The 9,299-nt window shown below is 49.8% G+C and overlaps 1 protein-coding gene across 1 annotated transcript; it reads left to right on the top strand.

The window, feature by feature from the left end:
* Nucleotides 1-443: 443 nt before the first annotated feature.
* On the top strand, nt 444-7,786 carry ZFP91 (ZFP91 zinc finger protein). Its single transcript, XM_010283391.1, has 9 exons — nt 444-672; nt 926-962; nt 1,454-1,546; nt 1,907-2,029; nt 4,340-4,390; nt 4,906-4,984; nt 5,340-5,454; nt 5,971-6,070; nt 6,449-7,786. The coding sequence occupies exons 1-9, from the start codon at nt 444-446 to the stop codon at nt 6,957-6,959; spliced, it is 1,338 nt and encodes a 445-aa protein (XP_010281693.1). The 3' UTR covers nt 6,960-7,786.
* Nucleotides 7,787-9,299: the final 1,513 nt, after the last annotated feature.

Raw genomic sequence — 9,299 nt, 5'->3', positions numbered from 1 at the left:
GTGTACAGTTCTGATTAAATATGTGTTGGGGGGATTCTGCAAACATGACTTTTAATGTCGTCCAATTTTGAAGCTAATCTTTCATAAAGCAGGTTGCTGAGGTTTATGAGTGTCGATCTTGTAGTGCTTAGGGGAGATCAGAGCCAGCAAATAACCATCTTACATTTCCCTCTGATAAAAGCTTATAAGCTGTTCGTAAATACTTGCGCCTTTTCTGGGAGGCAGTAGGAAGCGTGATGGGAGTTTTAAATGAAGGCTTGCCGAGGTAAGGCCCTGGGGTGTGTCCCGTCTGGCTCGGCAGAGCTGTGCTCCGCATCTGCAAGAGGTAGTGGTTTTCCCGTCGGGGTCGGCAGGGGCAGTTACGCTGTTCCACATTGTGCAACAGATAGGAGTGTGGATTAATCATGGGATTTATGCTTTTTATTATCGTTAAAGAGATTGCAATGGGTGTTTCAGATCCCAAAGAAGAGAAGGAAGAGGAGGAAGTTTCCAGCGTCCTTGGCCACGGCCCTCCCGTCAGCACAGCCAGGCCTAGCAGAAGCTGGCGCAGCAGCAGGTCAGCCGCTGCGGCCCGCCAGCGTGACACCGAGAATTCACGTGCCTCCAGATCCAAGACCGGTTCCCTGCAGCTTGTCTGCAAGTCGGAGCCAAACGCAGACCAGCTTGAATACGGTACGTGGGAAGCCCTGGCATGAAAGTGCCTGGACATAGTCAGGTCTTGGGAACATGTCAGGGGAGCTGGATGTGGACATAACTTTGTGAGCTGTATGCAGACTGTGGCTGGTACAGGCGTGGTGCTTCTTGGTCATGAGTACCTTCTGCCACCAGCACTCCTGGCACTGCATGTTCGACGGAGGTATCTTGAGACAGATGAGCTCACTGCAGCGAACACAGATTGAAACCTAATGGTGACTTTTCCTTTCAGAGGTCACAGAAGAGCATCAGTCTCCAGCTGGAAACAGGTAGGAAACTTCATTTCGTGGTATTTCTTCCCATTTGTTGTCTCAAGAAGGGAAAATAAGGGCCTGAGTTTTTTAAAAAATAAATGCTTCTGTGAAAGGATCTATGGGACGGATAGTAGCACTGTTTTCATTCAGTCCTGGACCTTTGCGTTTTCAGTCTGGATTGCAGATGGACTGCAGATGACGGGAGGTGTTGCGGAGAAACGGATAGTGAGATTTGATCTGGGCATTTCACCTGGTGGTGCTATTCCTTCAGAGCAGATCCTGTAGTTTAGGCGGACTCACAAGAGGAGACTGCTCTGCCTAGCCTGTCTGTTTTGGCTGTCATCATGCTCCTTAGTCAGCGCAAGCTGTTAGCTTTCCCCAGTCTTGCTGGATGAGAAAGTGCTGTGTAGTAGTGTCTTTCCCATCCTAGGGGATGACGCATGAATATTCTTGCAGTAGTGCTTAAGCTACTGCTGCTGAAGTACTCTCTTCTCCTTTTCTCCCAGCAGTGATGATGAGGAGGAGATGCTCATCAGTGAGGAAGAAGTTCCCTTCAAAGATGATCCAAGAGATGAAACGTACAAGCCCCATCTAGAGAAGTATATTGGATTATGTACTTACTGTGTTTTTAGACAAAAACAAAATTGTGACAACTTAGTTGAATGAGCTTAATATGACCCAAAGAACCTGTGCTAGTCGCTAAGGTGGAATGGCTCCCATTAGACACAGTGTTTTCCTAAATAATGCCTACAGCTGTCGGGACCGTTCTTCTCTAACGGACTAAAGCCTTTAGAGCCCTGCTGGCTTCCAGGTTCTTCCTTAATCCTTGTTCGTACTTGTGCTTAGAAGTGGGACTTGATGAATAGACCTGAGCTTCTATCCAGTTTTTCTTAAATCTTTGTAAAAAGCAGACAACAGGAGGAGTATTGGAGTAATACGTTGTATTTGTATCTTTGTAGAGAAGCGCCAAAGCAAAGGAGAAAAGCTAGCAAGGGGAAGGAGGAAAAAGAGAAACAGAAAGAGATTAAAGTAGAAGTGAAAGAAGAGAGTGAGTTTCAGGAAGATGAAGAACCACCAAGGAAGTGAGTAAAACTCTGCAGTTATATGTAGCAGTGCCTATTGTGTATTTGGCATTCTTGCTAGTGTACAGCAGCGTTTTGTTGTTGGCTTCCCCCGTCCTCCTCTGGGCCTGAAAGACAATAGGGCAGAACCTTTTGTTCTGGTAGAAGTCCTGCTTCCTGGTATCTTGCTCATGTTCGGCAAGGAAAAATAAAAGAGTTGGTATTTTCATTTAGTTTAAGTTGAGTTTCTTTTCTCTGTACTGTGGTTTAGTCAGCCTACCTGGATATGGCTGCACAGTGTGAAATACTTTAGAGCATTCTTAAAATTGATTTCTGTTGTGATGTCTGAAGTGGATTAGACTGTATTAGAAAGCCAGTTTGAGAAGGCAGTATCTCTTCTGTTGTGTGCCTAAAGGCAGACACGGGAATACTTTGTACATCTCGTCTGGTAAGTGTCCTCTTTGTATATGTGGGACTAACCTACCAGAGCTCAGAAGAACAGCTGTGGTCTCCCTTGTTCTGGAGAAGTAAGAACAAACCCTTGCTAACTAGTCACTAGTGCTTTGGGTGGGGACTCGGAGCCTTTGGGTATGCTGTCACTGGAACTCAACCCTGAAGCTTGCCTTCTGGCAGCTGAGGTAGATTGGATTTATGTGTCTGTGTCAAAGTCGTTCTTTGGGATAGTGGGTGGGGTGGGGTGGGGCCGGGCGAGGGGAGGCGGTTTTGGTACTTCAGCTCCTCTGAGCAATTGGAACAAGTGGGACTCCCTCTGCTGGTCTGCGGCGGGGGGGCTCTGCACATCTTCGTTTTTATTTTTCTTGCTGTTTCTAAGCTCCTGCAGAGCTGATTTACATGGGAGAGCAGTAAGGATGTTGGTATTTTGAGAACTTTTTTTCCCCTGTTAGAGATGGCTTTCTGAGGCTTGTGGCTGTGTTGTTTGGATCAGACACTACTTCTGTGCGTGATAAAACCTGTGCCTCTCCCGAAGGCTTGGCTTGAATGCTGAGTGCCCGTTCAGCATGTTACTGGCATGGTCTTGCTATGAATAAAAATGTCTCAGCACAGTCTAGAAAAGACTTCCATCAATCTACTGTATGTGTCTCTGTAGCAATATGATCAAGCAGGCATGATGTTCAGGGCAGAGCTGTTGCTTGGGAGGGTGCATTTTACGTGTAAGCATAGGTCTGCTCAGAAAGAGCATAGTTTTTGTCTTGGTGCGTGTATAAGCTGCTTTAAGTGAATTCAGAGGACTGTAAAGTAGGTGCTAGATCATTAATCCCATCCTTCCTAGTCATGCAGATTGATGTTTTTCACGTGGTATGGAAACGTTACCCAACAGAGCAGAGGATGGAGGGTGCGCCATCCATTCTGGGCTTTGTTTGGCAAAACTACATGTTTATAAAAAATGCATTATGAAATGGGAGGGATTGTGAGAGCAAACCAGATGAAGCATTTATTTCTCAAGAACATTGCCTTCCTCTGAATCTGCCTCCAAGTTGTGCTTGATTGATCTTTTTTTTTTTTTTTCCTAGTGCTTGTAGTTAATGAGGCGATAGCTTGCTAACTGACTGCAGCAGAAACTCATGAGCGCAGAATCTCATGTGCTGATGTGCAGCCTGGAAAGGGATTAATTTCATTAAAAGGTCGCAAGTTGTTTGGACAGTTGCTGGTTTAAAAGAAAAAAATGGGAAGTGTGTGGTGCCTGGTTGAGGGCTTTTTAAAATATCCCTTCTGCAGAGGAAGAAGGGTTGGTAAGTTCCAACCGCAGCCTGTTGGGCTGTGGCTGTCTGATGCCTGTTTACTGATATCTGCACAGTTGTGAATGGTGGGCTGAGACACATTTGAGCCAGACAACCGCACTCAAAATGTGTCATACGCTAGACCTAGCAGGTAGTCACGCAGCCCCAGCCTGACTATGTTGGCAGAGGCAGGGTGATTTGAGGTCTGCCACATGCCACCAAATGTCATGCAGAAAAGTGTGTCCCCCAGGTGCCAGAAACACGGGGAACACAGCTCCACAGGGAGCGGTCTTCTGCGTGATGTGGCAGTTCTCCAAAATGCAGGGACAATTTGCATGGAGGCCTGGTTACTTTAACTTCTTTAGGGAACATGCCCATCTATTACAAGAGCATTTCCTTAGAAACTCTTCAGGTGTTTTGATCCAGAGCAGGTAGCTGACTTGCCATGTGCAGTGTTACTTCTCGGCCTAAAAATGTGGGAGAGTTCTGTAGTATTTCTTAGAGCGTGCTTTAGAGTATGGACTTCACAAACTCTGCCCACTACCAGTGTAAAGAGGGTTCTTTCAATTCTGTTTCTGTCACCCTGTTACAGGAGGGGAAGGAGGAGAAAGGATGACAAGAGCCCAAGGCTGCCCAAGAGAAGGTAAGCGATCCCCTCTACTCGGTTCTGTTCTGAAAGCTTGCTTCCCTTGCGTCCTACACAGAGATGTTGATTGTCTCAAAGCCATCTCTCTCGCACAGTATAGAAGTCTTACTTAAAGCAGGGAGGAATAGCAGCATGCCTTGACTTCCCTCCTTTCCTTCCCCCTTTTCCCTGTTGGTGTGGGTTTGATGGCTTCCAACTGAACCAGCATTCCCCCTCCCCGCCCCCTTCCTGAGTTGATCCCTAGCCTGGCACTGCCAGGCAGTAAGGTTCTGGGAACTCTCTGTCTCCTGGGGTTTTCTCAGCTCTGGGGAGAGCCCTCAAGTAGTGCTAGGAGTAGAAGGAACGCTTGGACTGAGTCTGTCAGCATAGCCCAAACAGGAATATCGGAGCAGTAATCCCATGCTCTCGCATCACTGAGCTGCACTCACACTCATGTATCTTGCTGCTGCCCTGGCTTCAGATGCGTCAGCTAACCACTAAGCACTCTGCCCATTTCCTTACTGCCTTCTTAGGAAGAAGCCTCCGATACAGTATGTCCGCTGCGAGATGGAAGGCTGCGGCACAGTCTTGGCTCACCCACGTTACCTGCAGGTTGGTTGAGACTTTTCACTTCCTGAATGGCATGTGCGAGGGCAGGGAAGGGCCGTTTGGAACAGGCAGCTAATCCTCCACTGGCACTGAAGCACTGTCGTTTTGGTGGACTTAGTCAGTTGTGGCCAGTTGTAGCCGCATGTGTGTCTGTACCTGTCCTGTTGCTAGATGCCCACATTCATTTGGCTGTCTTCTCTCAATGGTGATCAAAGCCTTTGTGTTCATGGTATAAGGGTGTCTTGTCAGTGATTGGAGTCTGGTGGCCTGCTGAGGGGCCATGTGAGGTCAATGTGTCTCAGCTCTTCTCTTAGCCATGTAAAGAGAGAGTCTACAACCTTTTACTTTTCCTTTATAGCATCACATAAAGTACCAGCACTTGCTGAAGAAAAAATACGTGTGTCCTCATCCCTCCTGTGGTCGGCTCTTCCGGCTCCAGAAGCAGCTCCTGCGCCATGCCAAACATCACACAGGTACAGGGAGGTGGGAAATAGATACAGGCTCCTCAGGTCAGTGAGCAGAGAGGGGAGAAAAATAGAAAAGCCTCTAGGACTTCTGGGGAGAGTGAAGCTGAGGCAGGTGGCATAGATTTGCAGGAGCAGCAGCAGGGTATTATTTCCTTCAGGATTACAGTCTTTTAAGGAAATGAAAGAAATAGACTATAGAGTTTTTAATTCACTCCCTGGCAAGTGTCACTCAGGGGTTCTGTAGAGGAATAAACCAAGCCAAGCAATTACCCTAATTGGCCAGCCCCCCTCAGTATTGGTCAGAATGGGTAATTAGCTCTTAGGAGAGTCTTAATCACGCCTTAACTCTCCGGATCAACTGCTGTGGTGTATTGTAGGACACCTCCTCCTTTGCTATGCCTGCCGGCCGCCCAGCACTTCTAGTTCTGCTGCTTCTTGGGCAGCTTTACTTGCGACATGTGAGAGCTGGGAAAGGGAGCAGGTCTGCGAGAGAGTAATGCTCCAACTGGTGTTGCTTTTTAGATCAAAGGGATTACATCTGTGAGTACTGCGCCCGGGCGTTTAAAAGTTCTCATAACTTGGCGGTGCACCGAATGATCCATACGGGCGAGAAGCCCTTGCAGTGAGTACCTCTGCCTGTCTCTTGCTCCCCTACTTTGAGGGACCCTTGGATACACCCGTTTTTGGACTGCACCAAGAGCAGGGGCAGCTCTGAAGCCAGGGCTGGAACCTGTTCTTGGTGTCCCAGCTCTTTTCAAATGCACGCCTGTAGGAGTGTTTGAGCTGCCACGTGTCTCACCTGCTCCTTGAGGCAGTGTCTCAGTAGAGATCTGAGGAACATAAGCCCTCTGCAAATAAAACTGGAAGAGCTGGAGCTACAGGGACACCCTGTTTTAGTGAGCCCCTACTGTTTTCCTGGGATGCCTCTTTGCTCCTGCTGTCCCCAGCAGGATGTGTGGGGATGTCCCTTTGTTGTGACTTCCCCCTTCTCCCCTCCCAGGTGTGAGATCTGTGGATTCACCTGCCGGCAGAAGGCTTCCCTCAACTGGCACATGAAGAAGCACGATGCGGATTCCTTCTACCAGTTCTCCTGCAACATTTGCGGCAAGAAATTTGAGAAGAAGGACAGTGTCGTGGCCCACAAAGCCAAGAGCCACCCGGAAGTGCTTATTGCTGAGGCACTGGCTGCCAATGCGGGTGCCCTGATCACCAGCACCGACATCCTGGGCACTAATCCTGAGGCCATTGCACCGCCCACCGATGGCCAGGGCCTCCCCCTTCTTCCGGACCCCCTGGGAAGTGCTGCGCCGGCAGATTGCCTGCTGCTGAGCCCCGATGGGATGCCGAAGACATACTGTGGTGGGGCAGAGCGCATGAGCCTGGTGGCTGACGGCAAGCTCTTTGTGGGCAGCGGCAGCAGTACAAACCCGGAGGGGCTGGTCATGAACACAGAGATCCTGGGAGCCACCACGGAGGTGCTCATTGAAGATTCAGACTCCACTGGACCCTAGTGGGCGGGGAGCATGTGGGTGCTGGGACAGTTTGGACTCTGTATTTAAAAGGAAAAAAAAAAAAAAAAAGAGACACTTACTGAAAGAGAGAAAAGTTAAACAAAACTTACAATACTAGTAAATAATCGAAGGGTCTGCTCCCCTCCAGCGTGGATCACAGCACATCCTTTTTCCCAACCACTTCTCTCTCTCCCACCGCTCCTTTGTAGAAAGGGGCACATGCTGCCATTACCAGAGCAAGTTGGATTGAGCGACGGATTTCTCCGAGGGAGGGGGGGACTGCTGAAACCCTTCGCTCTACCCCAAAGCAGATGCATTTCTGGCTCCTTGAGGTGGTCCCACTTGCAAACTAGAAAGCATTTGATGTGCTCTGGACAAGTTTCTTAGGACTCCCGCTCGCCCCTGGTCCCAACTTCTATGCATCGCTGCACTCGGGTCCTTGCAGTCTCATTCTTCCTCCCGGGGCTGGGAGTTTGGCTTGGCACTTTAGGCCCCCTCAGCAGGGTGAGCTGTGAAACAGCGCACGTCCCTCTCCCCACCGCGCTCCTCTGCTCCAGCTCTGGCAGGAAGTCGAGGGAACGCCCTGGCTCATAGATCATGTTTGCTTGGAGAGGCCCGGGGGCTACGGGAGCCCTGCGTGGGAGAGGCAAGGAGGAGCATCCCAGTTTGACGACAGTAATTTGCACTTTGAACGTGTTTCGTTTTTTGTGTTGTGGTAACAAGATTCCTTATTTATTGATTAAAAAAGGGTCGGTATTTTTTAGTTATGTTCTTAGGGGGTGGGGGTGGAAGGGGTTCGGGCTATTTCCCAGTAGGCTCCTTCGCACTAGCGAGCTGCAGTGAGCACGTCGTGCCATCGTAACAGCAGCTGAGAGAGCCGAGGTGAAGGCCGTGTTCTGGAGTCGGATGTCTCGTAGCTTTTCCAGAGTAGAGGGAGAGCCCTTGGAGAAGAGCCTGTTTGCAGTGGGAGTCTCTGCAGCAGTGTTTTAGCAGGAGGATGAGGTGAGTGATGGAACAGCGGGCTGCTGTCTCCTTCCCTTCCAGGTCGGGCTGAGCTCCTTGCATTAAACGCTCTTTTTGCCTCCCCCTTGCTCCCTAGCCCTTCAGGGAAGAACATCATTAGCCAGGAACTCTTTCTCGTGACTTAGGACAGTTGTGAGCTGCTTGCTGCTGGGGGATGTTGTGCTCCTCATCCAACTCTGCCTCTCCTTTCCAGGTCTAGACAAAGATACAGGAGCAGGGACTGGATATGGTTGTCTCAGGCTTGTTTATCCAAGGCGATGGTCCAATGACTGATGCGGGACTAAGGGGCTGTCAGCTTCTCTCCCTGCCCCCGTTTTTGAGGGAGGGTGTTGTGCAGCTGTGTTCTCAATCAAAGCTTCTGTCTTCTGCGCAAACACCCCTGCTTTCCATGAAATGTGGCGGTTCAAGTGTTGCCTGCCGGTGTAGTTAGGACAGCTCTGAGCCCTTGGAAAAGTTTACGTAGGGTGTGATGTGTCTGCTATGGAGACCGGGATCTTTTTGCTCTTATCTGAAACCTTGTGTGGAGATTCAGTGGCCTTGAATTCATAGTGTTTTTGGAAGAGGTGAAGAATAACCTGGGCTTTTTGTTTGTTCGCTTGTTTTTTTTGGTTGGGTTTATGTGTTTGGGAGCAGAGCTCTTGTGTCCAAGCACAAGATGAGCTAAAGGGGTCTATAGCACACAGCAGCTAGGCAAAATCGGGTACCTGGGGTCTGGAGAATGGCAGTAAAACATGGAATTGCATTGGAAACTTTTTATGAAACTAAACACCCACTCTGTCCCCTGTGCTGCCTGGAAATCCAGCTGTGGCCCAAGCCTGACAGCTTTTATTGGGCCGTTTGTCCTGATTTGCCCCCTCCCTCCCCGCCTTTACACAGATAGCTGTGTCAGAGCAAGTAGAAACACTTCTGGGGCTGGGGCGGTTCGTGGCTGAACAGTTTGCAACCCTGGTGTCATATGCCCTGGGCGTGAGCATCCCCGTGTCTTGCGGCACGGCTCCCGTGCCTGCAGGAGGCGCGTCCGGCCACAAGCCCCTCCCGGAGATAAGGATGGGGGCCCAGCGTACCGAAAGGCGGGTCTCCTGGGACAGCGCGTGTCGGGTCCGCGGTGTACGGTGTTAGACTAAACCAGTCTCCTCAGCTGGGATGATCCAACTTCTTGCGTGGCTCAAACTATTGTGATGTCTAGCAGGAAGCTTTCGGGTGGCCAGCCGGTCCCCTCCCCTTGCAAACTAAAGAGAAGCAGCACAACGAGACTCGATCAAACGCCACTCCGATGGCTTCACCCCCAGCAGCGAGTCCTCTACCCGGGGAGACTTG

Source organism: Phaethon lepturus, unplaced genomic scaffold, assembly GCF_000687285.1.
Source record: "Phaethon lepturus isolate BGI_N335 unplaced genomic scaffold, ASM68728v1 scaffold29173, whole genome shotgun sequence".
In the NCBI taxonomy this organism is placed as follows: domain Eukaryota; kingdom Metazoa; phylum Chordata; class Aves; order Phaethontiformes; family Phaethontidae; genus Phaethon; species Phaethon lepturus.
Note: the sequence above shows the minus strand (reverse complement) of the source record. Positions and strands in the feature narration are given on the sequence as shown.

Bases quoted from the DNA above. Each gene is read 5' to 3' on its own strand.
- ZFP91 (XM_010283391.1), top strand. From the start codon at position 444: ATGGGTGTTTCAGATCCCAAAGAAGAGAAGGAAGAGGAGGAAGTTTCC. The intron at 1,547-1,906 runs GTATATTGGATT...GTATCTTTGTAG, and splicing joins TACAAGCCCCATCTAGAGAA to AGAAGCGCCAAAGCAAAGGA. The intron at 2,030-4,339 runs GTGAGTAAAACT...ACCCTGTTACAG, and splicing joins GATGAAGAACCACCAAGGAA to GAGGGGAAGGAGGAGAAAGG.